The 21,496-nt window shown below is 53.4% G+C and overlaps 5 protein-coding genes across 5 annotated transcripts; 1 reads left to right on the top strand and 4 right to left on the bottom strand.

Annotated features, from left to right (window-relative positions):
• Positions 1 to 7,363: 7,363 nt before the first annotated feature.
• RGA2 (Rho-type gtpase-activating protein) lies at positions 7,364 to 10,986 on the top strand (the record flags this gene model as incomplete). Its single annotated transcript, XM_053192326.2, has 4 exons — positions 7,364 to 8,729; positions 8,805 to 10,598; positions 10,653 to 10,786; positions 10,843 to 10,986. The coding sequence occupies 4 exons, from the start codon at positions 7,364 to 7,366 to the stop codon at positions 10,984 to 10,986; spliced, it is 3,438 nt and encodes a 1,145-aa protein (XP_053050090.2).
• Positions 10,987 to 11,690: 704 nt separating this feature from the next.
• Positions 11,691 to 12,661, bottom strand: N0V96_006858 (uncharacterized protein; the record flags this gene model as incomplete). The annotated part of the gene is made up of 2 exons (XM_053192327.1): positions 11,691 to 12,481; positions 12,553 to 12,661. 2 exons carry the CDS (start codon positions 12,659 to 12,661, stop codon positions 11,691 to 11,693), a joined length of 900 nt encoding a protein of 299 aa, XP_053050091.1.
• Positions 12,662 to 14,394: 1,733 nt separating this feature from the next.
• Positions 14,395 to 15,030, bottom strand: N0V96_006859 (uncharacterized protein; the record flags this gene model as incomplete). The annotated part of the gene is made up of 1 exon (XM_053192328.2): positions 14,395 to 15,030. The coding sequence occupies one exon, from the start codon at positions 15,028 to 15,030 to the stop codon at positions 14,395 to 14,397; it is 636 nt and encodes a 211-aa protein (XP_053050092.2).
• A 580-nt stretch (positions 15,031 to 15,610) lies between these two features.
• On the bottom strand, positions 15,611 to 17,460 carry N0V96_006860 (uncharacterized protein; the record flags this gene model as incomplete). Its single annotated transcript, XM_065757848.1, has 3 exons — positions 15,611 to 16,122; positions 16,718 to 16,993; positions 17,076 to 17,460. The coding sequence occupies 3 exons, from the start codon at positions 17,458 to 17,460 to the stop codon at positions 15,611 to 15,613; spliced, it is 1,173 nt and encodes a 390-aa protein (XP_065613371.1).
• A 770-nt stretch (positions 17,461 to 18,230) lies between these two features.
• On the bottom strand, positions 18,231 to 19,220 carry N0V96_006861 (uncharacterized protein; the record flags this gene model as incomplete). Its single annotated transcript, XM_053192330.1, has 1 exon — positions 18,231 to 19,220. One exon carries the CDS (start codon positions 19,218 to 19,220, stop codon positions 18,231 to 18,233), a length of 990 nt encoding a protein of 329 aa, XP_053050094.1.
• Positions 19,221 to 21,496: the final 2,276 nt, after the last annotated feature.

Raw genomic sequence — 21,496 nt, forward strand, 5'->3', positions numbered from 1 at the left:
CCATGGACGACCAGCGCCAGGAATGCTCGAGTTTCGCAAGGGACAACGCATCTGGAGAGGCCGAGGATTACGCGGTCCCCTGCGGCATCCCGCCCTTGTCCATGGAATTCCAGGAATCTGAGCGGTTGACGAGAGGGCTGGCGGGTCCCAAGTCGAAAGCTTGTAGCCGGGACATGATGCCTGCATCTATCGACCATTGGGCAAGGGGGCTGGACGAGCCATCTATTGTATCCGTACGGAGTACAATCGAACGATTGACAACGTGCTGGGTGGATATACTTGCGAACTGAATGCTGCGTTTGAATCGAGTTGGGCTGAAAGGAGCCCCCCTTAGAGGCTAGAGTTGAATGAGAACGTTACAGTTAATAAATTGGGCGATGTTGACAGCGTTGCATTGCGGCCAGTTGCCAAACGCCAACGCCAACAAGCTGTTGAAGAAACAACATGGGTTCTTTTTAGCGAGCGCATCAGTGGATTGCAATTCCACCTTTGGACCTTCTAGGTCAAAGGGTCTCTGTTGCAAAATACTAATGTCGCAAGGTGCTCGTCACGAATACTTGAGGAACAAGAGGGATGCCGACGGCTCCCGTGGCGGGCCACGGAGAGCCGTGTGGATGCTTGTACTTGATCGAGATCGAGACAGCGAAGAGGCTGATGTTGGGTCGTTGGCGAAGGCAACTGAGCTGTCAAAATGATTGAGCGTGCCGAGGGTTTCCCTATGCGCTCCCATCGACGAGGACTCCCTGTCGAGAGTGAGAGTCTTGGTAGGGCTCTGAGGGGAAAATTCGCTCAGACGGGGTTCCACGGTGTATCATTTGTAGTCCTATCCGCAGTCGTCAACTTGTCGGGCTTCAGTATTGGCATAGTATGGAATAGCTAGCTCGATCACCTTCTCCACAGAAATGCCTTTTACGTCCAAGATGGAACAGGGCCAGAATGTTGGTTCTCCTTGCCGCTGCCGTCCGGCTTCGACAAACGAGTCAAGGAAAATGAAGAACAGTTGTATCCGTAAGGTTGGACCTCTTGAGTGACTGAGATGCTATGCAGCCTTGCAGGACTCGAACGACGACGAAAATTCGAATAGTAGGCTGCGCGAAGAGCGGTGTAATATCCGTACCTTCAGGCCTAACACTATGGGATGAGCCAGGTCCAGGATTGCTGCAGTGGTACCGAAACTGAGGGCCTGAAACCCAACGGAGCCGATTCCTTTCCCAATCGCGATTGTCTGGGGATATTAAAGAATTGCACGTAGGACGACTCCGTGTAACATTAGGATGCGGGCTGGCAAACTGGGTGACAACTTGGCGCGATTGGAAATGATGTTTGAAACGAAGGCGGGGAGCTGGTGAAGCACATTGTCGGCTTGTCGCCAAGAATTGTCCCGTGAGTAAAACTCCGTAGCCTGTCTGGATAATTAGAGAAGACGCTGAGCCCAATCTGTTTTCATAGGGTGAAAGACATTATCGTCCCGGCCTTGGGCAATAGATGTCATGATTGGCGGGCGAGGCTAAAGTAAACATCAGGCGAGATCTTGTGTGAGAAGGCCATGAGCACTGCTACAGGGTCAAATCTCGCTGACCACGACTATCTGAACCATAGAATTGCCAGCAAACCTGCTCCATCTAACCACACACACCGAGTGGGCTGGACTGTTTGACAACGACGTTGGCCAACCGGCCCGCTGATGGACACCGGCGACCCGGAAGTAATTTGTGCTCTGCTATTTGCGGGGTCCATCATTCGTTGATAACGTTGTTGGGGAACGTTCCTTGACGAATATCACGGATAATGGACGGATCCACGGTTCATTTGAGATGCTGAGGCATTCAAGTATTTTGTGATTGCCAATGGATGTGATGAGACCATGTTGACGACAATTGTGCGGTCTTTTGCCGCGACGTTGTGTTCGCAAATTGCAAACTGGAGAAGGAAAGGATAGGTAGTTGTTGGGCCCGGAGGATCGACTGCATGGATTGTGGATGAGTAGCGGCAGAGATGTGCGGATGGCTTCGAACCGTCCCTCTTTTTTTTGGGTTGTAAGACTGAGAGACTGAAGAGAAGAAGCGAAAGGAGAAGGATCCGGATCGACCTGGTGGCGTTTGCAGCGGAGAGGCGTTTAGTTGAAACAGTAGCCCCGAATCTCCACTTGCGCCTTCCACGTCCAGTCGTTCACCCGTCTTTGCTTCTCATTTAGATGAGGTACGTATCCAAAATCAAGGGTTTACCCCTCTCCGACCCCGACGAGCACGATACGTACCTTACAAAGTACCTGCCTACTACCTTACCTACCTACAGATACTGTGATATACACTACTGTTGATGGCATCTTCTGCTTCCATCTCGTTACCTTACTGCTTACCAACTTTCCAACGCTCACTACCATCATCCATGGCAATCATATGGCCTGCCATGACAGTCTGCCACTGGATTGGTCCCTGCAGACTCGATCCTACCCCCAACTGGCCTCCTTTCCTGGAGATTGATTTCCTCTCACAAAGCTCCGGCGCATCTAATACTTGGCAGGGCACTATTCGTAGTACCGTACCCCAACACCACAAAGTCTCCGTGAGACGCTCGATTAACGACCATTGACCACAACTCAACCCTACAGTGTGTGTGCCATGGTGGCAATGCGTTCAATCCGATTATTCCAGGCGTCCTCTTCGCCGCTGAAACGTATTGATCAACCTTCTTCGCTCGAATTCAACAGTCCAGCGCGGCTCATCGCCATCCTCATCCTCTGTTGATCTCCAGCTCCGAGCCTGGCGCTACACTAACATAATAGCAGGGTTGTCGTTGAGCCACACGATGCGAGCTGTAAGGGGGTCAGAGCTTGGTCGCTGATCAGGAGGGCCAGACCAACAGCCGACTAGCTCCTTTGTTCCTCTGCTGCCTCTCTATCCGTACAGAGTACTGTGCTATCATCTATGTAAGCTGACGGATATGATGACATTATTAGACGCGGTATCCCGATCGTTGGATGGCACCTAGTCAACGACACGTCTCGCTAAATTTAGTATAGACTTCCCTTCACCTGGGAACTCCAGATACCTCGAGCTTCTGGCGTCCCGCTGGTTCATGTCAACCTAGGACCTGCCTTGCCTTGCTGGAACGACACACGACACAAGACACACGACGTGGACGTGACAGCCACAGCCGAGCCACGGGCAAGGAGAAACGACTTGGTTTCAATCCGTCGTGTGTCTACCAGCCGTTTCGGTTCTCCGTCTGATGTTCTGATACCGTTCATACAACGTGCGTGCCTTGCCGGTTCTTCAACCACACGTTTGGTTTGCCTCTTTGCTCACCCATCGTCGACTGGATTTTGACTGCCCAAAATGTCGGCAACTGGGTTCGGGGAGAAACCCACTTCAAACCCTCGCGTCACCTTCGAGTCATTATTGCTATCAAGCTCAAACCCAATCTTGGAGTCTTGTCGCCAGCTCATAGCTCGCTCGCAGTTTCTCGGGGCTAACCCGTAGGAACTTAGCTGCTTAGGGAGCACGAACGGATCGCCGACTGGGCCTGGCTGGTGTCCCAAGCCTCGACCGTGCCTCAGCTGGACCTGCAGCTAACGGCGCATAGGGACATCCCGTCGGATGCCGTTCAGGTACCACACACCGCACTTTTTACGTGCATGCAGCGCGCGAGAGATGCAGACAATGAGAGAAATAAGTGTTGCTCGAGATGATGGACTCGGGTCACGAGCTGTAGCTTCTCTGCGGTACATTGCAGAGAGGTACCATCCTACGCCGTCTCAACTCCTGCTGCTTACTCTACTGCGAAGACGACCAACAACAACACATTGTCGTCCTAGTGCTGAGCCGTACCAAGGCATGTGTTGAGACGATCAACTTATCGAACATCCGTACCGGCTACTTGCAACCGCACCCAAGGCCTACAATCACCTTTGCCTAGACAGCTACATATGCCCGGCGTAGATGGTAGTCGTTGTTATGCTTCGCCTAGCACAACACCGTCGCCTCCTGTGCTTCGGTTCTTATTCAATGGGCCTGAGCGTGTAAGTCACCAGAGACGTTGGTTGAAAGTACATACTCTACCGCTTCAAGTTCATTGCTTATTACCGCCTGGCCCACCCACTTCACCTCATCAGTCTGGAAATTCGACGTTGTCAACAATACGAATTGCAATTTCGATGCGGGCACATGAAATCGGGCCCATGCAACCAGCGGCGGCGACTTTCATCAAAAAAGTGCAACGCTCATCGGGCTTACATAGCACCGCTGGTCAACATGATTTGTTTGCTGTGTACGGTTCTAGAGGCACTTGTGTCGAAGTCTGGTGTACGAGTTCCCTGCCCAGCATGTCCCAGCATGTTCTTGTTGCACTGCTGTCTATCGACTTGGATGTTACAAGTGCACTTGTCACTATCGACTTCTCCGATGAGTATTCTGTCCCTCTCAATGGGCTTGAAAATACCTAGCGAAGTGGCATCCAGTAGGTACCGAAGCCCCTGGCGGCCAGTAGCCAGTCAGCAGGCTTGGGTTCCTGGCGGAACACCCCACGTCTTATTCCCATGAGACTTGAGTCCCTCGCTCCGCCGCTGGGAGATGACCCCAGCAGCAGACATGATGATATGGAGTGGACTGTGGACTCGTGGAGGGGGGTTTGAGTGATGAGAGGTTCCACTATTTGTGCCACAGAAGGGGATGGGCCTCTGCTCATCTTCTTTTCTCAGATCCACGTCCCGTTCACTTTGGGCTGCCACGGCTCAATAATGGCTTCTACGGATACTATATACATATATCTGTACGGATTATGCGCGCCCACATACCTTAGCTCGCGGATAGGTGTCATGTCACGTATTCCTTCTTCTGTCCCAGCATCTCTTGGAGTTGTAGAAGCATAACAATGAAGAGTCGCAGATTTGGGGGGGTGGGGGGGTGTTCAGTCTGTGTGCCTGAGAGACAACAGCAAAAAACAAAATAGCAACAATCCCTCTTCTCTCTATCTCTGTCTTAATCTTTTGGTTGTTTTCTTTCCCGTGTCTTTCTTCATGCTACAAAGCGTTGTGGCTCTGCGTAAAACGGACGGCACTGCAAGCCCAAATTGCCCTTATGCCTGCGAAAAGACGCCTCTTGGAGTCCTGCCTAGCTCAGGCACGTGGGACATCGTCTGCTCTGAGATGTCTGCATAAAATGACACATACTTTATACACAGGTTGATGTTGATAGCCATGTGTGTGGTTCGGCATAGAACCAGCGACTGGGTCTCTCATTTCATCTCAACCTCATCGGAAGCGTCTTGATTAAACTGAATGATGTTCTCAGTTTTGGCGAACAAAGTTAACACAATGCATTGCCTGCCGTATGAGACGAAAAAAAAAAAGGAAAAAGTGTTGGACTCCAGACACCCACCCCGCTGCTTGCCCTGCCTGCCCGCCCGGGGAGGGGGTAAGCTACCTAGAGTCCTAGGCAGGTACTCATGGAAGGGTGATTGAAGGAGATGGGAACCAGGAAGTACCTCGCTCCAAGGTACCGATCACTCCCGCCCTGTTCCCAACTTCATCACCCCCTCCGTACCACGGCACCGCACCATCCATCACATCTACCAGCGTTTGTGTGTGAGTGTCCCATCATCCCGTTCCACCTCCCGTCCGTCCAGCCCCGTTTCTCATCCAGTTCCAGTCCCCGATTCCACCTCCACCTCAGTCTATCAGTCTCCCGTTCCATCCAGAGTCCTCCTCCTCCCCCGAGTCCCCCCCAAATTCCACGACGAGCGCCACCGCCATCCACCAGTGATCATTTCCTCGCGCTCTTTTTTCCCTCTGTCCCTCTCTGTGAATGTGTGTGTGTGTGTGTGTGTGTGTGTGTGTGTGTGTGTGTGTGTGTATGTGTGTGTGTCGAGGAAGGCACATTTCCTTTCCTCTCCCCTTCTCTCGCGTTCTCTCCCTCACTTGATTGTATGGTATCCGTATACCACACCCACTGCCATTTACCTAAGGTACTACCTTTGGGTACGGATAAAGGTACATGGACAATCTTCCAAGTTCCACCCCCTCGCTTTTCTCGTACACGCTAGCAATTTACCTTAGCTTCCATATTACCTTTTCTCTGTACTACGTACTCCGTACACAACCCGTCACTGCCTTAAGGCAAGGTCCGCGCGTTGCAAGCACCTTCCTTCATTACGCAGTAGAGGCCTTCCAGCTCTCCTCCCCCCATCAAACTCTCTTGTACCTCTCTAAGGGCCTGGACAGCCCCCTGAACCCGTCCACCCACCCTTTGCTACCTTACTCCGTAGGTTCCCAGGTACTGTACGCCAGGTTCGGTCCTCATCATCCCGTGGCTGTTAGCCCGGTACCACGGACCAAGCCAGGGCTTGCCATCGTCTCGCTCGTCCTCCACGTCGTCGTCGCACCTCTTCATCCAACCGACCATTCGAGGGCCTAGTTTGTCACCACAATTCCCAATTCGACAAGCCCGCGCCCAGCTTTGCTCTCGCTTCCACTGCTACTGCGAGATCACGGCCTCTGCCACTTAACCTCATTACCTTGCTTCACCTCACCTAACCCTGATTTTCATCACCGGCGCCGTATCGCTTCTTTTTTGTCTTTTTTGCCTTTCCTTTTTTTTTTCCGCCTCCCCCAGAGGCCCCGAGCCCTCGAGTACAACCTCTCACCTTCTCGCTGGCGAACTACATCGAAAACCCTCCAGACGAAATCAAACGAGCGCTACCACCACGACGACACCGCCCACGCCCCTCGCTACTCTCACCACCTCGAAATTCACTTTCCGCACCGCTCATCTGCTTTTGCTGCTATCGCGCTTCTGAGCACACACCCCTTTTCGAGGCGCCATTCACTCCAAGCTACCTTGCCCGTCGTACACGCCCTTCCTGTCGAGCTTCTGGCACGAACCGCACAGCCTGCCGACCGACCCTCATCTCTTGTCGTCCATGATACAGCTTTTCACAGTCGATCCTTCGCCTATCGATCGTTTTGCTTCCGACTTGCTTTCATGACCGGCGACAAAGTCGTCTTCCTTCTCGCCAGATAATTGTCGTGACGACGTCCTACGAAAAAAGGACCTTCTGCCCGTCATGACTGCCGTCGTGGAGGATTACTTGGAGAGTCCCATGGACAACGACGACGTCTTCCCTTGCAAAGGTTGCGGCGAGGTACGATGGCCCACCCCCGTTACTTCTGACTATTCTGCAAGCACGTACTGACGGCGGTACCCTACCCGACTAGATCCTAGAAGAGGGCAAAGCGTTCGAACTTGGTATGTCCCCTACAATTGCTTCTCTTCTCAACTCTCTCTTGCCCTATTCTCTGTTTCTGTAATATGCTCTGAGCAGCATCATCTGGCTTCACTCTGTGGCCATGTTGTCCTCCGTGGCCATGGCGCCGTCCGCAGTCTCCAAGTTCAACCAGGCTAACCAGTCTCCTCCTACTTCAGCTGGCAACCGATGGCATCTCAACTGCTTCCGCTGCAATACCTGCGGCACCCTTCTCGATTCCGATGCGAACCTGCTACTCCTGGGCGACGGCTCGCTCATCTGCAACAACTGTACATATAGCTGCAGTGCTTGCAACAACAAGATCGAAGACCTTGCCATCCTCACTGGAGATCAGGCCTTCTGCGCAACGTGCTTTAGGTGTCGCAACTGCAAGCGGAAGATTGAGAACCTGCGATATGCTCGAACCTCACAAGGCATCTTCTGTATGAGTTGTCATGAGTCGCTCATGGCAAGACGGAGGAAAAAATCAAAAGCAGCAGCCCAGGCCAAGTCGAAAGAGAAGGACGGCTCCCCCATGATTACCGACAAGTCATTGCCCGCCTTACCGCCCAATGCCATTCCTCCAAATGCCTTCCACGATACCAAAGTCGACCCCGACTCCGACAAGGAAACTCCGACCGAGCTGTCCCCAAGACCGCGACCGGCATACGGCAGAAATGATTCCTCGTCGAAAAATAGCACTCGGCCTTCGCGTTCTCCTGAGCGTGTCTCGGAGCCCACCAGGGAAAGCGGCTTGGGTCTTCCTGCCGCAAACTACCGCAACAACCGCAACTCGACCATGTACGCCCCTAATAACAACGCCGATAGTAACGGTGGTGACGACGGTTTCTTCATTCCGGTGGCGCTGGACAATAACCCGGCATCGAATGCCACTCCACGATCGACATCGGAGAACGTGTCCAGCACATCCAAGAAGGACAAGGATTACTTCAGCGTGCCCCGAGCCAGCACTGATAAGAAGGGAGAATCCCAATCCTCAACACCCCATATTGCTTTTCAGGAGAAGGGTCGACAGCCGTCGTCCGATTATGAGTCCGGACCCATTAAGTTGCCGCTGCGCAAGACTTCAAAATCGTCTAGGCATGATGGGCGATCATCGGTCATCAATGATGAGAAATCGCAAAAGGTTACGACCGGCAAGCTTTCGCCATCGATTGATGAGTTTAAGCTGCAAGATGCACCCAAGAGCAAGAAGCTCATTAGCCCGAGAAGTGCCTCTCACTCGGCCGCCTTGACCCCAGAGAGCGGCAGCGCCAAGAGCAGTGAAGGTGTTCTGCGCAAAGACAAGGAGCCGTTCCCTAACTTGCCTTCGTCCGATTCACCTCCCCGCATGGCCCGATCGTCTCAAGATTCGAGACAGCGCGATGAGGGCGAGGTGCGTCCTTCGATGGACTCCATCTCTTCCTCGCGAACAGACACAACTGCTGGCAAATCCATTGCTCGTAAAGAACTTCCCTCGCGTAACTGTAAGTAAATTCCGCATACGTGTTTTACCATCATGCAAGGCGCACCGACCTAACCTTCTTTTTACTCTCCCACAGCCAACGGTAAACCTCTAGGTCGATCCAACACACATGATGAGACAAGCTCATCGGGTCTCGCAGCCGCGCGACCAAATATGACTGAGCACAAGCTCAGCGATACTTACATGCAGCCTCGAGCACCCCCGCAACCGCCCGGCAAACCTGCTAACTCTCCCAATCCACCCGCAAAGGATCAGGCGAACGTCAACGAGGAAGGAAAGGTGTCACCTAAGCTGCCTAGATGGAGTGCAGGTGGCGATTTCAGTATGGACGAGGACATGGCGAGGATACTCGGCACCGACGCAGATTCGTCGTCCATCCTTCGTCGTGTATCAAATGCTGTCCGTCACGGACGTACCAATAGTACCGAGGGTGGTCATTCTCAGACTCAACATCCTCATAGAGTCACAGGTCACACGAGGAGTATCAGTGAGACCACCCGTGGTACCGCTTCTCCTCGCTGGCCCAAGACCCCCATCGCCGAGGATCCCAACGGACATGAGATCAGCAGCCCTATTTCCCTCCACTCGAGCGACGATCCGGCTTTCCTCAAGAGGCAACTGCGCAACTCAGAGAATCGTGTTGCCGAGTTGGAGAGACAGTTCACTACGGAAAAGGACTTGAAGCGTCTCAACAAGACACTCATCGAAAAGCGCAAGACAGTTTCGGTGTTGGATACTCAGACTGAGATTATGATTCGTCAGCTCGAAGTTCTCGCCGGATACGTCGAACGCGCAAAGGAGACCAAGACACCTGTCGACCCCCGCGACCTGGAAGATTCCGCAATCAAGGAGTTTGTGCAGAAGCTTGACAAGGTCAAGCAGGCAATGAGCGCAGCTATTGAGCAACTGCACGAGGAACGCGACGAGCTGGTCGACGAGAAGAACCAAGCAATGGCTGACAGGGACCGCGCCCTGCTGGAGTTTGAGCAGCTTTCTTCCAAGAACGCCCAGCTCGCGGACATGAACAACGACTTGACTCACCAGATCCAAGAACGGTTCAAGTCTCAGATTGGGGGCGAACTCAAGTCTCCCAACGGCCTTGGCATTTACAGCCAGAGCAAGGTCTTTTCATCATCCAACCTAAACCTCACCGATTCGGCGAGCATGACCACGACTCTCGTTCATGAGACGGATGAGCCAGTTGTTGAAGCCCGACCGACGGTGGTTGATATCAGGAAGGGGCAGGTGAAGAAGTTCAACTGGAAGAAGGGATCCAAGGGCCTGGCAGGAAGCGTGGCCAAGGGTGTCAACCGTGCCGTTGTGGCTTTCCAGCAGGAGCGCGAACGCGGTCCGCATCAGGGCCTGACAGGGGACAGCATCGGTCTGCCATACAACATGACTGTTTCTCAAGTGGAAGCACCCAGTACCCAGGCTCCTGGACCTACCGCACAGCAGAAGAATGCGCAGCAAGCACAAGGATTTGGCTTCTTCAAGAACAAGAATAATCAGAAGTCCATGTCCACGACTAACGTGTCGACGCCCACGATCGCGGAGGCGCCCACCACCTTGTTTGGCTCGGATCTAACTGAAAGAGCCGATTACGAAAGGCGCACCATCCCCAGCGTGGTGACACGTTGTATCGAAGAGGTTGAGCTTCGTGGTATGGATATTGAGGGCATCTACCGAAAGACGGGCGGCAACTCCCTGGTGAAGGTAATCCAAGAAGGATTCGACAAGAGCGAGGACTACGACATCTCAGACCCTGGCTTGGACATCACCGCGGTGACGAGCGTGTTGAAGCAATACTTCAGGAAGCTTCCGATGCCGTTGCTGACGTACGAGGTGTACGACAGAGTTCTTGAGTCGAATGGTAAGTCGATATACACATTTCACCGCCCGAGCCATAAGCTAACAGTGCCGGTAGCCATCGCAGACCAGACCGAACGCTGTGACCACCTTCGCAAGGTATTCAGCACGATGCCACAGCGACACCGCGATTGCCTCGAGTTCTTAATGTTTCATCTTGCGCGGGTTGCGCAGCGGGAGCCTGAGAATTTGGTAAGCTTCAATCTCAGTAGTATCTGAATTAGCAAGTAAGCTGACAGATAGGACAGATGTCTCCCAAGAACTTGGCGGTCGTATTCGCGCCCACTATCATGCGAGACACGAGCCTGGAACGCGAGATGACAGACATGCACGCCAAGAACCTGGCGGTGCAATTTGTTGTTGAGAACAGCCACACCATCTTTACCGACTGAAAGACTGGCTTGGATGGACAAAAATGATGTTGGAAATTCCATGTACATATCAACGCACCCACGACCTGACGCCCTCGACCCCTTTCTATTCAACGAATCTGGCCCGGAGATACTTTCCTCACGTCTGGCGGCCTTTAGTACTACCGCACATTTGGATTCGAACCGTTCGAACGCCGTCATAACCGCAGCACTATGGGAATGTTTCTTCGCGCCAGGAAACTTTAATGATATCCATATTTCTTGCTTCGGGGCACGAAAGGAGTTTTCTTCGGTTCTCGAAGGAGGGTTAGGAATCAGGGCTGACGGGACGCATCCACTGTCGTTGCGAGAGTGCGCTTCCACCTCGTCCAATCTTGACGTGTCGAGGGCGTTTTGTGACGAGGTTCCTGTAATTGGTCAGGAAGAGGACGAGTCATACGTGACAGGATGATGATCGAGCACGACGCTGGAGAGCATGGTACTTGCGCATGGAGTCATTGCGGGCGAGGTGGAATTCCAAGTTTTAGTGACGCTGCAAATATCTCGTGGATGGCGCAGCCCATCCTTTGTATCTGAACAAAGCCAATCCGAAACTTTTATAAACCGTTGTGCCCTAATAATGTGATATGTACAAATGTGGTATCAAGCTGTGCAAGAGGACCAGGCAGACTATTTGTAAAGTCTGTCCCGCTCATTCTTCTCATCCTCCTCCTCGGTTTTGCCCCTCACTTGGAATCCCCAACCATACGCCTCACCTTCTCCAACAGCAGCGCGCTCTCCCTGCCCAGCCTGCGCTGCCCACCGTTCTCGGACCCCTTGCGCGCTTTCGCCATGGCCCGGCGGTACCGCTCGCGGTCGGCCGTCTTGCGCTCGCGCTCCTCGCGGCGGCGCTGGATCTCGGCGCGGCGGGCCTCGGCCTCGGCCTTTTTCTTCTCGGCGTGGGCGAGCTGCTTCTCGTAGTAGCCTGGCTTGCGGGGTCTGCGCTGCTGGCGGGGTTCGTAGCGATCGCCGGCGGCGGGGGCGGCGGCGATGTCCTCGGTTGCCGCTGTGGCATCGGCGTCGGCGTCGGCTGATTCTTCCGCCGTGCGCTTGCGTTTGACGGCGATGGTGTTTGGGTTGGGGGGTTCGCCGTCGTTTTCGAGCATTTCTGCGCGGGAGGGGTGGACTTCTTCTTTGGAGGGGTGAGGCGTGGTTGTTGTTGTTGTTGTTGTTGTTGCCGGTGTTGATGTTGATAAGGATGAGGATGTGGCGTCAGTGGGTGTGTCTACTGCTGATGATGCTGCTTCTGCTGCTTCTGCTGGTGCTGAGGTTGGCGCGGGAGAGCCCGTTTTGCTGGAGGGATCCTGGAGGGAGTCGAGCTCATCTTCGCTGGAGACATCCTTTGCCAGTGCGGTGGCGGGCTGCTGCGCGTTTGAGGAGGAGGAGGGCTCCCGGGAAGCGAGTTCTCGCTCCTTGATCTTTGCGTAGGCCTTCTTGATCTTGGCCTTGTGGATGAGCTCGATTTTCTTCTTTTCGACTGTGAGGGAGAGGTTAGTGAATGATGATCATTTGAGAAGTAGGTTCGGTGGGATGTGTGATATTCCTTACCCTTTCTACGCCATGGGCCCTCGGGGAGGGTGTTTGGTCCGAAGCCCTTGCGCTTCTTGACTTGGTGGTCCTTTGAGGATGCGCCCTCGGCGGCGCGTTTAGGAGCCATGGTTTGGGATGGTGGTGGTGTTGGTGAGTGAGTGAGACTGGAGTGAGGCGAGGGTCGGTCAAGCCGTCGGAAATGAGCGAGGCGCGGTGTCCTTCCCTGAATGATGGAGTCCGTACAGAATCTGGCTCCCTTCGTGTTCCTTTATTGGGCGGATGTGATATGTTTTGCCACACTTATCTGTGTATGAACTTCTGGGTAAGAGTGAGAGAGAGAGAGGTTTTGATGTAGTCGATGGATGAAGCGATTGAGCAAGGATGAAATTTTAGGTGGATCCTTCGATGAGAGGTTCAAGAAGGTGAGACGAAAGAGGCTTAGCGCGGGTATTTTGCTCCGACCAGTGGGACGGCAGACCGTTTCGGAGGATGTGGACCGTGGATCCTCCCCGGCTCCTGAGAATTGGACGTCACATTACGATACTTATGGCAAGTGCATTATTAAAGAAACCGTCCGCGATAACAAAACTTCTCATCATGATCTGAAGAACTGATCTCTACTCGTTCTTGATCTTACGTTCTCAAGAGGCATTGAGAACCTTTCTTTGGGCCTCTGCTCTTGGTGGCGGATGACTTCTTCGAGGAACCGTCAGCCGGCACATCGTCACGAAGTTGATACTCGCGTTCGGAGAATGAGACGAGTTTCTATCCAAATAGCATTTCATCAAATAGAGCAACCCTTTTTCTGCCACACAGGATATATGAGCCAAATATTCCATGTGACGAGGAAGTTTCCCCAATCCCGAGTCCAGACTATAAGAGGACATTTCCAAGAGTGTTCAAGGACGTGGTCGTAGTTCAGATCGGGATGGCATTGATGCATTGAGGTAGGCAAGGAGCATTTTCCCCTCAATAAACCGGTTACAATATACCAAAGGGTATCTATTAAATACAGAGGTTGAACAAAAAAAGAGTTCACCACCGGTGATGTGGCTACATCTCGTGGTGCTCATGCTGGGAAATTTCTGGTGCTCATTCCGGGACTCGAACTCGTGATACTCGTATGCGCTAAGCCTGTCGTCGAGTAGGCTGGTTGGCGATTTGATCGTTGACCGTAGACCGCTCCACCATCCAGCCAGTTTGACCTGACCCGTCGACCTAGACGGGCGCCTGCTGGCTGGTGACGGGAATGGGGTCGAGGGGGCATGTATGGGATACCTAGCAGCCCCTCGATACGGATTCTGGCCTGAAATTGTGAGATGCAAGGCGCCATGGCCTCTACGACAGCAGTCGATTTCTGGCATAATTGCTAGACCAAACCAGCTTAACAGAGGCCATGTATGCACTTCTTGCTTCCAGTGGCACGCAGTCAGTCAATACGGCCAGACAGCACAGTCAAATTCATCGCAAAGAGTTTCTTGGAGCCCACTGGATATGATTATAATACACTGATCCTCCGTTTGACAATCTCACATCTCGGCCAAGTAGCTAAAATCGAAGAACCAAGTGACATGCCTTTCCCTCTTGATCGGTCAAAGCGGGCGATCTGCCTCCTTTCCACAGAAATGGATAAGTATTTAATCGTTTGTAGGCTTATTCTGTACTTCTAATATAGCGAGCCCTGCTACTCATTCGAAGCAAAGTTTATATGCACTCGCGGTTTCTGTACTCACCATACACCTCTATCAATATAGCACACACGTCCCCATCTATCCCAATCACAACAACCTCGCCAAAAAGAAACACAACCCTCCCATATCAAACTTCCCACATCAATACTCTCATTTCCCTTACCCCTCCTCAAAGTTTCTCAACCAACCTTACATACAAACTCTCCGCCCTCGCCAGCACCACGCCCCCCTCATCCTCAATCCTCGCATCAATCCACCACTTCCGGCCCACAACCTTGGTAACATCAACAACACACAACACCGTCTGCGGCGTCCTCACGGGCTTCACATACGTAACATTAAGATACGCCGTCATGTACGCCGCGTCGGGGATTAAGCCGTTACTCTTGTTCACGGGAAATACGAGCCCAATCGTCTCATCAAGAATCGTGGCGACGATGCCGCCATGCGAGACGTCCGGGTATCCGTTCACACCGCTGCGGAGCGTGAGGAGGGCTTTGAGTTGGCGGATGATGTTTAGCCCCGCGTCGTCGTCCTTTGGTATGGTTGAGGTGCTTGAGGATGTGCTTGATGATGATGATGATGATGCGGGAACTGACGACGACGGAGACGGCCGCTTGTAAAAGGTCAGGTACGCAGCAATCGTATCGGCCGTGTTCAGCGTCGTCGAAAACAGCTGGTCCTCTGTGTTTTGCTTCGGGAACCGTGAGGGCGCCGTGTCGCGGACCGTGTCTGGTTCGTTGAGGCGTGCCGCGCACCAGGGGATAGACAGGAAGTGCTGGACGTCTGGGTTCGCCGACTTCATTGTTGCGGTCAGAGTTCCCTTTCTTACGAGTTTAGAGGTTGATGCCTTTTTCTCTTCTTCTCCAAGTCTTTGAGTTATTGCCGTGTGTGACGCGTAACGCAAGGGTCCCAATCTCCAGGGCGGCGACGTGGTGTTGAAACGAGCGACTTCGGAGTTCAATGATTTGGATGAAGACCCGATTGTTGACGAGCTGTGGATGTTCTTAGAGTTCCAGGATGGGAGCTTCAATTGAGTTGGAAAGAGCCGAGGTCTTTTTTTAATCAGATCGGGCCCGTGCGCTGGCCCGCGGCATGTCACCACATCCACGCAAGGTGAGGTAGGTGCGGATAGTCTCATTGGCTTTCTACAAGAAACATGGGACGACCGACGACAGACTCGACGGTTTCTCATTGGCCGTTTCTCAACATGATGCTTCAATTAAAATATTATCCGTAGGTTTTTCATCGAGGCTCGGCGATGGCGGGTTCGTCCCATGCCTTGATCTACAACTAAGGTGCTTACCTGCTTACATTCACAACTCCCCACTGACACGCATAGCTCTTGGATATGGATACTTTACTACAATATTACCCTCCCGTCTTTAGAGCATGTATCGAAACCCTTCGCTGGCCGTCCTTTTACGACATCCAGATCCCACTAAGCCCTCTTCTTCTTCTTCGGCTTCGCTACCGACGGCGCAAGCGGCGTCCGTCTTGCGGTTCAAGTAGGAGAGGTAGAACCTCAGGAACACCGCCAAGACAGCCACGGCGAGCATCGCACCCGCGCAGGCTTGCATCCCAGGTGCATAGAAAGGCGCGTCTCGATCCGGGTATAACCTCGTCCCCACAAGAGGTCCGCATTGCCCGATAATCTGCATCAGCGCAAACCCCCCGCCCTGCCTGCTCTCGGACGCTTGGTTGTTGATGCTCCATGCCACGGTGAGTGTTACGACGTTGAAGAAGCCAACCGCCGCCGGATACACTGCGAGATACCGCATCAGTGGTGAGAGACCGATGGGCTTTGCCAGGGCGAGCGCGGCGTATCCGCCGGCCGATGCGAGGGCGTGCAGTACGATGGGAACGGACCGGGTTTGCGCCCGATCTGATAGATGCGCTGTGAAAAGTACGGCAAGAAAGGCCAGAAAGTACGGAGGAGCACTAAGGCCTTGGGATGCAAGGCGAGAGTGGCCCATCTCAGTGAGGATCTTGGGCAGGAATACGGGTAGAGAGGAATACGCCATGTTGGTAAGGAAGAACATGGCCGCGGTCAGCAACGCCATGGGATCGCACAAGACAGCAAACACTTCACCAAGGTCGAGATTGCTAGAACCCTTCCCCCCATGCTTCTTCCGGTGCGGCTTCTCGCGTCGAAGTCGAAGGCGGGCTACCTTTTGCTCGCGCGCAGTGAGATAACGCGCTGTATCTGGGCTATCAGGAATGATGTGCCACGCGGCTACGGCGGCGAGAACGGATGGGAAGCCCTCGACGAGGAACAAAAGACGCCAAGGGGCTATGGGTCCAGACTCTGCATAGTTGGTGATGAGCCAAGCCAAGGACGATGCGAATGTTGTTGCTAACGGTGCGGCTGCTCATAATCAGTCGGTTGGAACGTTCGTCTGGAGTGATAGAATACTGACCAGAGATAAATATAGCGGTACGAAATGCTAGTTCCTCTCGCTTGAAGAAGAAGGATAGGTAGAACGGTATACCTGTGAAGCCGGCCTCTCCAATGCCCAGCAATACCCGAAGGAAGATGAGCGTAGGGTACGAGACGGAAACAGACTGCAGCGAGGCAGTCAGTCCCCATGAGAGGACAATCATGGAGACGTATATGTGGGCAGGGATGAGCTTCCATAGCAGCGACATCCACTCAAAGAAGATATACGAGATATAAAAGGCCGTCAATGTCCACTCATACCAACCATCCCACGGAGGATTCGTCTGCAAGTCCTCGTCCATGCCGGCTATGCGCGCATTGCCAATATCTGCAGAGGAGGGCTCGTCAGTAAGTCGCAAACATACATGATCGCGGCTCAAGGTGCGTCATACTAGATCGATCCAGAAAACTGAGCATAAATAGCAGTGCTACAAAGACTACTAGCTTTCGGTCATGTTTGTGAATAACAGACCTCTCCTCGTCCGGGGTGTAAAGCTGGAAGCTTGCGACGGTGCTGATGCTAGCTCTTCTCCGCAGCGACGGCACTTCATCGCCCCATCCGTCGTCAGTAACTTTCGCAGGCGATGCCCTCAGGCTCTTCAGCTCGTAGGCCTGGCCGCCGCCAAGCTGTGCTTCATGCAAACGCAAGTCCTCGGCATCATCATCGTCATCGTCGGGGTCGAGATCGAGATCGCTGTCGAGACTGAACTCGGCTGTCGTCTGCGCGAATGACGGTGACGCTTCGCCGGTGCGATTTGAACGGCTAGGTGTCTGAAGCCTCAGGGATTCGGCCATTACGACAGGGAGGGGAACGTCATGCGCCCCGTGAGAGTCGAGAACACACGGCGACCTGGGGGAACGTTCTGCAGGCAAGAGCTATTTAAGTCATGGAATTGGATGCTGTGCAGATGTTTGGCTTGCAGGCCGTAGTCCGCAATGAATGCAGGTCTTCGTTCCGCCGCATTGGAGGTGGGCGTGGCCGACTGAGCTAGCTTGAGATTGGTGTCTTGGAAGAGCGAGCTGGGCGCGTTGCTGCTGAAATACGTGGAACGATGGAAGGATGCTCGAGAGAGGTCCCACGACCAGTGACGTACCTTGGCAAGCTAACCCCTGCTCTACTCCAGCTGTTAGTGGAAAGGGAAGCTGGGGATCCTCCCAGGGTGTCATTGCGGCTGGGTTTAGCGGATTGCGGGTTGCGGGTTGCGGGTGACGGGACGGTGTGCGGCAAGATATGGAAGCAAACAGGGATAAAAGATGAAGACTTTGATAATCTCCCCTCCTCTATCTTCTTCCGCTCCTTGTCTGTTTCCGATAAAATAGTCAATTATACAAGCAGACGCCTTCGCTTTGAACCCCGTGTCTACTACATTGCCGCGTGGGCGTGCGGCTGATTCGCTTAAAACGGAGGATGCCGTGGCTTGTCGTACCCAGACAACACACGGTAAAGTGGTACAAATACAGGCTCAGGTCGTGGAGAGCTACCTCGAAAACGCTCTCCAATGAGCGTCTAATAAATGTCATGGATCATGGCCCTTCTTCCCGAATACTCTTCTGAGGCCGCCTCTCTATGGATCATCGCCCTTCTTCCCGAATAATCTTCTGAAGCCACCGCCCTTGGGTGTCTTTGGCCTGAAGTCCATGGAAGGTTTGCTTTGTAGTGTTGGCGTCTCCTTTTCCGTCCAATTGCCCACCATGTTGGGATGTTGGGGAAGTGTGCCGTAAGGCAGACCCGCCTCCTTTGGTGAGAGCTGTTGCGGCGACATGGCTGTTGCGAACTGACTCGCTGGTACACTCGACATGTACTCACGTGGCGATGCCCCTCCTCTTGATGTTGAAGGGCCTGCGCTGCGGTCGCGGGGCCGGGGTGTCGCGTTTTCAGCCTCCCTTTCCAACTCATCCTGTTCCGCCCTTGCCGCACCCATGTCTTCAGGGAAATCGCGCACCTCATCGCCGCATACCACAATGTACCAGCGAATATCCTCTCCTCGTTGAAGTTGATCTCTTAGCTTCTCAAACCAGCCAGCCTTCTTCCCTGACGAGCTCTTCTTGGCCTTGTAGAATTCATCGCTAGGGGCGCTAGCCATAGCCTTGGTCTCGCTCAATCGTTCTTCGTATCGCATGATCTCCTCCGTTATCGAGTTGCTCAAATCAATGCGTACTACGTGGTCGGCAACATATGCGTAGGGACGGCTGACATAGCTCAGATCAGTCGGGTCATATTCCTCGAGCAGCTTGACAGCACTCCAATCGTTCTGCAAGACGTCATCCTCCTCTGGCGGCACGGTCGAGGCTGGGACATCGTATTCGTTGCGCAGTGCGGCGGCTTTGGATGCTTTGGACTTGTTGCGCTTCTTCTTGTCACGTTGGGCCTCGGTTTCGTCGGGGGTGGGCTCGGGAAGGAAGTCGAAGAGAGAGTAGAAGGACTCGAGGATGGCGGGAGATGAGCTTGGCGCAATGATCCATTCGGGGGCAGCATCGTCGATGTTCTGGACGACGACAAAGACGCGGATGCTTCGACGATCCCAACGAAATCCGTGGCAGAGGTAGGTAGGCATTGTGGGTAGTCGCGATAAAGCTTGGGACGGGCGGGGAGGGGTTGTGGAAGATAGGACGAAGCGGTATGTGGCGGGGCCTGAGCAGGTAGCTCAGGGGGAGACACGGGAACGATAACGAGCGTAGATCGGTGGAGAGCTCCGAGCTTGGGGGAGCGTATGAGAGCAGCTCCTTTTGCCAAAGTCGAGATCGAGTGTCAGTGTCGTCGTTTTCTCGGGTTTGTCGTCGTTCAGCGGAGTCGAAAGTGAGAGATGTGATGTTGGCTGAGGTGAGCAGGTTGGACGAATTAGACAGCCCAAACCCGCCAGAGAGGTGGAAGAGGCGTAGCGGGTGATGGGTGTCGTACGTCCGTCCTATCGAGAGGAGAGGCGCGACAGGGAGTACAAGTCCCGGGACGGGGTCGAGCCAAGGTTGGAGATGGGAGAAGCTGGCAGAAAGATAGATAGGGGTCAGGTGTTGTTAATTGCCGGTTCGACGGTGAGTTGAACGGTACGCAATGCATTATTCGAGATGTAGTCGAGGAAACATAGCTTGTCGCATCGCACACTGGGCTGCGGCGCACCTGACGCCCAACGAAATATTGTTCCTTGGGGGGGCCAAACAAAGACTGGGGATGTCGAAAGCGGCGTAGCCTGTTGGAGGGTGAAATTGGAAAGGCGAAGTGTGAGTGGCCACAAGTCAATGGATAAAGTGCAATTCGGGGCGGGAAAAGCAAGAAAAGAAGGGCAAGATCAGGCCAGGCAAAGAGACAGCGAGGCGTGAGAGAGAGGAATGTCGAGAAAGTGAAAAGGGAAGCTGAAAGTGACTGGACTGGACTGGGAGCTGCACTGCTGGAGGGAAGGGACGGGAAAGAAAATATGCCAATAAGAAATGGCCGCCTAGGATCTGGCAGACGCCACCACCCGGGACGTGTGGCCGGGAAAGAGGTGATTGAGCCTCCAAGGGCTCTTCCACTAGGTAGGTAGGTACCTGACCTTCTACGTAGTAGGTAATGTACCTAGGATCGCAGGTTGGCTGTTGTTTGTGGCTTTTTCCGACCTTATGGTGTCTGATTCTTCGAAGAACCTTCCTTGCCTCAGTTCTCTCACAGGCTCAAGATTCTGGGGCTGTCTGTGCTCCGATGGAGATCATGGGGGCTTAGCCATGGCCACGAGTGCCATGGTCCACGGTCCACGGAACACGGGAACAGGCCTTCTTCTGGACACTGCAGACTGCTAGCGCTTCGCTTTCGAGTGCATCAGATGTCACTATTCCTGTGACCATCCGCCTCGGTTCAATTCCATCTCAGCTCGATCGATAGCAAACCAAAGTATATGCGAGCAACCCATCCTCGAGACCCGGTACCTTACCTTGTATAGTACCCGTACGGATAGAGACAGACAATGGAAGATCTTCACAGCAATACGGATTACTACGGATAGCTATGACATGCATGAAACTAGGACCCCGGAGTTGTTTCCCGTCCCTGAATCCCCCTCCAGTCGCAGGCGATTGCTGGCTTTAGGTAAGCAATTAAGGCCCACTCGGCATGCTACCTCACTCTACGTTCCATTCTTGCAACTTGCGGCTTGCCTCAATTCCGAGCTGAACCTAGATTGCTTTTGTCAGTTGCAACCGAGGTTTGAGTTGGATTATCCGTACTTAGGTCCGGCGCACTATTAGTTGTCTTCCTTCCTTGGTATCCAACTCAAGTTGTTGAGACAACAAATCCATTACGGCGTTTACGAAACCGAGACTCTATAATCAGCATCAACAAAGCGATCAATCTTACCTTTGCAATCCATCTCAACACAGACAAGATAACTACCTTTGGACACATCTTTCAACCCTTGGCCAACTTGCGAGGCAAGCCAGACAAGCTGCAAAAAGGCACTCGCATTCGAACCCAAACCACCGGCGGCCAATCAACAGCCACAACATGATTTGAGATTCGCGAATGGGGGCATACGTGTTCAGCACAACTCTACTGACGACACCGGGTTTCAAGCCGTCTTGAAACTGGCCAGAGGGAACCAGAAAGCTTAATCCCTGCGCCCGGCAGCAGTCTAAAGGAAGACGTCCCGAAGCATTCGTATCCAAGTTCGAACCGGCGGGGTAACAAACGCAGTCTCGCCTTGTCATGTCACTGTCTTGTCTGTCTCGCGCGCCGCGTTCCCGACGACAGAAAGCTGTCAAGAAGCCCGCCTGACATTTCATCCCTCCCGGCCCGAAGCTCACATGCGGCTGCGGCATCGCGCGCACAGTCTCGACCTTTCTCGGATGTTGTAACAAGATCGCG

The sequence above is a fragment of the Colletotrichum fioriniae genome (genome assembly GCF_027942845.1).
Source record: "Colletotrichum fioriniae strain IMI 355084 chromosome Unknown scaffold_8, whole genome shotgun sequence".
NCBI lineage: Eukaryota > Fungi > Ascomycota > Sordariomycetes > Glomerellales > Glomerellaceae > Colletotrichum > Colletotrichum fioriniae.